Below are 5,000 nucleotides of genomic sequence, written 5' to 3'. Positions count from 1 at the left end.
ACACTATCCACGTTGATACCTAGTGGACCCAGTTCTGCAGACCTTGCCCAGACAAAATTCCCACCAAAGCCAATGGGAATTTTGCCAGAGCAAGGTCTGCAGGATCTGGCCCTTCGCCTTGCAGCCTTTTAGAGACCCAATAGGATATGGTCCCCCTTCTTCTTAAATAGACATAGATATGGATTTATCTGACATTGTCTAACCTGATGTTTTTCAATTTACATTTTAAAAGCTGTGTCAGAAACACTGCAACTGAAAAAAATATATATAAAAACAATTTTGTGGTAACATGTTATTCCAATTAGAAGCATTAGAGCTATACTTTATACACCCCCTGGGGTTTGGATTAACTAGCAGCACCAAAAGAAACATTATTGTCATAACCTTAGCTAATGCACAAAGCTTGCCTTGGTTTTGGACACAGGAAAGTGCCGTTTGGACAGCACTAGCTTCCAAAAGTTTCAGTTACAACATTATTAACTAAAGCCTTTAAGTCGGACCTTCGACAATTCTCTGCAGTTAGGAACGGAGCCTGCATATTTTTTGTTAAGTTTGGAGCTTGTTACTTGCTCATTACAAGTGCTTTATTGCTTATTTTTCCAAAAGCAATAATATTATTGCATCATTTAAACGATATGGGTATTGGAAGCAACAACGTAAATGTGGCATGACAACTCTTCTGCTAATGTCAATACTTTTAATGCCACAACTAATAACGCTGCATTAGGCTGACCAGACACAGTGTGAGCAGTATTTTGTGCGAGGGAGAAAGCACTCTGCCTCTCTTGCCCACCGCGGCAACCAAGCTGCTGTGGGGGGCTTGCTTATATTTCATGAGGCAGGCTTCTAAACAGCGTCTGCAGAGCAGGTTATGGTGCATTTTGAAGTAGTTAGAGAAGCATTTTCTGATAAAACCAGAAGTGTCTAAACGCCCTGAGGAATCCCAGAAGCGTGCACAGCAATATGGTTATTATTGGATGATATTTGGGAAGAAAGTGCTAATGGGCAATCTGGTGTTTGTTTTGAAACTGCTAACAATGATTTTTCTTTGGTAAAAAGGCAGTGTCTGGGAACACGCTTGAGTGGGTTTTGAGCATAGGCTCTAACAGATGGTGTGAAGCTATAGGTGCGCTCTCGCTCCACTCCCGTCTCCTGCTAGACTGGGGAACGTTGTGCCTGACCGGACTCTCTGAGCAGCAGCCTGGCTGCACTAGGCTGCTTGTGGAGAAGGGTTTCCGCGCTCGCCGCTTCTCCTCCTCCCCCTCCTCCCAGACACCCCTGGAGAGAGCCCGGTCCTCGCACGCTGCTTTTCCCCCTCCCCTTCCCGGCTCCTCTGGAGAGGTTTCCCGCGCGCGCCGCTTCCCCCCACCACGCTAAAGCGGCTGCAGCTTCCCTACTCCTACGGCTGCCAGCCACCGCTACCAGAGCCTGCCTCTGCTTCCTGTTCCTAATGCTGCAAGGGCCTGAACAGGCTGCTCCTGCCTAGCCACGAGAGCACTTTCTTCCAGTCCCACGGCTGCAGTGCACGCTCCCTAGCCTTGCACACCTCCAAAATGATGGTGGGGCTGGGAAAGAGATTCTCCACCAAGTCCCTCTTTAAAAAGAAAGAAAAAAATGCAGTAGCTCTAATCTTCGCCATGGCTTCCCCTCTGGAAACTGTATCGCCAGTGCCCATGATCTCACCAGTGCCCTCTAACCTCTTCAGCCACTTTGACACTTACTTTATTTCCAGTTGTGTGTTGACAGGGCCATGGTTATTACCATTGTTATTTTAAATTAAAGTCTGCATCGCTAGCACTAGTCACTAAAGAGAAAGATGGCCCAGTTGAAACGGTAACCTAGACAGGTATTGTTTTGAAAACACACGAGTAATATATGTCACCGCAGACATAACAAGCAGGCGCTGTGGCTGCAAATGTTTGCTGCTGCAGCGTGCCATATCACTTCTGGCGATTGTTACTTTTCCTCTGATGAATCCCCGTATTTATATGTGATTTATTTTTTATTTTGTAGCACAAACAGAAATCCATAAACTGTCGGTTCAGCGCCATTGACTCTTTGATCAGTTATGGGCTATTTTTTCTCCCGTCAGCGAAGAGAGATTAAAAGCCTTTATTTTCAGCACTGTTTGTACTGCAAAGGTACGAAGCTAAATGAACAATAAAAGTGTGCTTAAAACGTAGCCTCTGTGCTCTTTTATTCAGCAGCCTCGAAACTTATAGCTGCCTGTATCAGCCTCTTAATTAGACCGCTACAGCGATTTCCGAAAACATTTAGCTGGTCTATACAAAGGAAATAAAACCACATTGTCAACTCAAGAGCGCTCCAGAGTTTAAAGGGGGCTTTTCTGTAACCTATTGAAATAAGTATTGAAGGGTACAACGCCTTCGTCTTTGTCAGAGTGATAGTAGTTTGCCTGTCAGATCTGGTTTTCTCTAAAAGGAAATCACACAGTTTTACTACTGGGAACATTTAAATCGAATCCTGTTTTTGTCAAGAGAAGTAAAAACTTTTAGAGAGGTGAGGAAGGAAGACTGAAATCTGGGGGGAAAAAATCCTAGACCTGTGTGCCGAATGGAGTAGCCCGTTATTCCAGTTGGGGAAGGGAAAAATTAAGACTAATCTACTTTTAGTTTTGGGTCTTAAAAGTTAGCAAAACATATATTGCAGAAGCTATTCTCACGTGTGTGTAACACACACACCAGTTAAATTGTTAAAAATGGCGTGTTTGTCGAGTGGTTTTAATTTACATATCTGGAATCTGGTTTTCAGAACACTGTAATTCTCCCTTCCCCGCCCCATCGTCAAACGTCTCTCCCGGAAAAAAAAAAAAGTTGAACATTATCAAAAGCTAACAAATAGCTTTCTGTCTTTAATTGCTATGGCGCAATACCGATGGCATGTAGTTATCATCGGAAAAGTTAACCAAGACAGGTTGAATAATTTAATAAGGAACTGTTTGTAATTATGTTATTTACAAGGTATGACAGAGATCTGAAGAAGAAACAGAAGCTGATCTCAGGGAAATGGACGGGTTTGGGTGACCCCTGGAGCATGGAGTTTGAATTATGGAGATGGGGGGCTGAGAGGTGAATATGGACGAGAGGAGAACAAGATGACTTTTCACCTCAACACATTTAACTTTTAAATCTAAATAAACGTCTCGCGTTACTAGATCATCACATTATAAAATAAAAGAACAAATCACATTGAGTTTTAAGGTGTCGAGAAAGAAGTATTGACTTTGCCCACCGTGGAAAATATATAAAATAAGTTCCAAATTGAATGAAGTGCATTTAAAAATAAACTTGGGGCAACTTTATAGCATTTTCTCTTTTAGCTATCCATTGCTAAAATTAATTAGATTAAAATTTGACTCAGAGGGCAAGGCATTTAATGTTACATATATATACTACCTAGGGTAGTAACAATAAAACTGTTTTTCTTTCTAAATATTTTCCAATACTATGGAATTTTAATTAACATGATAAATAAACTAAAAAAATAGATACAGTAGATCAATTTTCAGTACCATGCCCTCTGAACTGAGAGTAAAATACAAACTCAGCAACTTAACCTGTTACCAAAGCTTAAACTTTCTCACCTGTTTGGTCATTGAATCTATTAGACGAACGTACAAATCCTGTTCTGTTCTAACTCCTGGGAGGGAAAAACAGAGATAAATTCTTATTAGAAGTACAGTAGTGAGCCACCCAAATTACATAATGAACATATGAGGTCACTCAATTAAGTGCTATGAGCAATATATCAAAATGTATCTGAATTTTTTTTTAAATGGAAAGAATTTTAATCAAAACCTAACTAGCGACAAAGTTATTGTCAACTAGATTATATCCAAGGGTTTATAGTCGAGAAAATATTAAACACTATCGTGGACTCTGAGAGCGTATTTCATGTTTTCATTTTATTGGTCTGTGTGGTCATTATTTTGAAAAAAACACTAGAGCTACATTATAATTTTGGATGTTTTTATTGACATTATCTCATATTTAAGGAATGTTTTAGTTTTGATAAGGAATCTTTTATGTCTGCTCTATGCAGCTACCTCTTCGCCATAATTAACATTAATTTGAAAAACTGAAAAAAAGTCACTTAAAAGTGATGTTCTGTTGGAGCAGCTATTGATCCCCCCTTTTTTACTTTCCACTTCAAGACCAACCGGTTAATCATGTGAAGTACCATTGACTTATTGATCGTTTATGTTTTGTTTTCCTTACATGCCAGGAGAAGATTCGTGTTTACATCCATGTAATTTTAATCTCAAAATCTTTATATCTTTTTAAAACACGCCTTGAGAAAGAGAGTAGCACTTATCTGTGTCACACACACACACACATATACACACAAAAAGAGGTAACAATCACTTACCATTACTATACAATAACTGAAGTTTATAATGAATTCCATTGTTAGTTTTTTCATTGTTTGGCTCCTGCAAGTAATAATAAATAATTATATTTAGTAGGATAAATACGATATCTCCTCTCCTGAAGCATAATTTTTCCATCTCTGAAGCAGCTCAGAATTACAGTTTGCAGAAATTCTATCCTAAGTCACTTTGTGGAACCCTAATGATGTCATTATCCTGGTGCAAAAATGTCATGTTTAGCTATTTCTCTTCGTTAAAATAAGCCGGTTATGTAGAGAGAAGTTTCTAAACATTGGGATCTATTCTTAGCGGCCGAGCGCTGCTGTAATAACAGGGGGAACTACACGTGGTTTGGACGCCTCTGGAGTACCGTTAGAGCTCGCAGTGTTTAACTCAAAGTGAAAATTATCTTTGATCAATTAAATCATACTTAAATAATAATAAAAAAACTTACTTTCTCTTTCTCCACAAAGTCCACAAAAGCTGTTCTTTCAATCTCCACTGGCTGTCCCTGCCTGTCGTACAGAGCTAAGACGAAGTGGAAAAAATTGGATTTTCTGAGATTTGAAGGCGGCTGTTTCTCGAAATGTGCCCGAGCCAGCCCCACACC

At 39.9% G+C, this 5,000-nt stretch overlaps 1 protein-coding gene across 6 annotated transcripts in view; it reads right to left on the bottom strand.

Annotated features, from left to right (window-relative positions):
- EBF3 (EBF transcription factor 3) overlaps positions 1 to 5,000 on the bottom strand; it is a 131,840-nt gene that overhangs the window by 125,799 nt on the left and 1,041 nt on the right. For all 6 annotated transcript variants that reach the window (XM_032786912.1, XM_032786920.1, XM_032786876.1 and 3 more), the window contains exons 2-4: positions 4,845 to 5,000; positions 4,390 to 4,453; positions 3,605 to 3,660 (exon numbers count right to left, since the gene is read on the bottom strand). The exon at positions 4,845 to 5,000 is cut by the window's right edge and continues 1 nt beyond it. In XM_032786912.1, coding sequence (XP_032642803.1) covers positions 3,605 to 3,616 — 12 coding nt within the window. In that variant the 5' untranslated portion in view covers positions 3,617 to 3,660; positions 4,390 to 4,453; positions 4,845 to 5,000. The remainder of the gene's footprint in view (positions 1 to 3,604; positions 3,661 to 4,389; positions 4,454 to 4,844) is intronic.

Source organism: Chelonoidis abingdonii, chromosome 15, assembly GCF_003597395.2.
Source record: "Chelonoidis abingdonii isolate Lonesome George chromosome 15, CheloAbing_2.0, whole genome shotgun sequence".
In the NCBI taxonomy this organism is placed as follows: Eukaryota; Metazoa; Chordata; order Testudines; family Testudinidae; genus Chelonoidis; species Chelonoidis abingdonii.
Note: the sequence above shows the minus strand (reverse complement) of the source record. Positions and strands in the feature narration are given on the sequence as shown.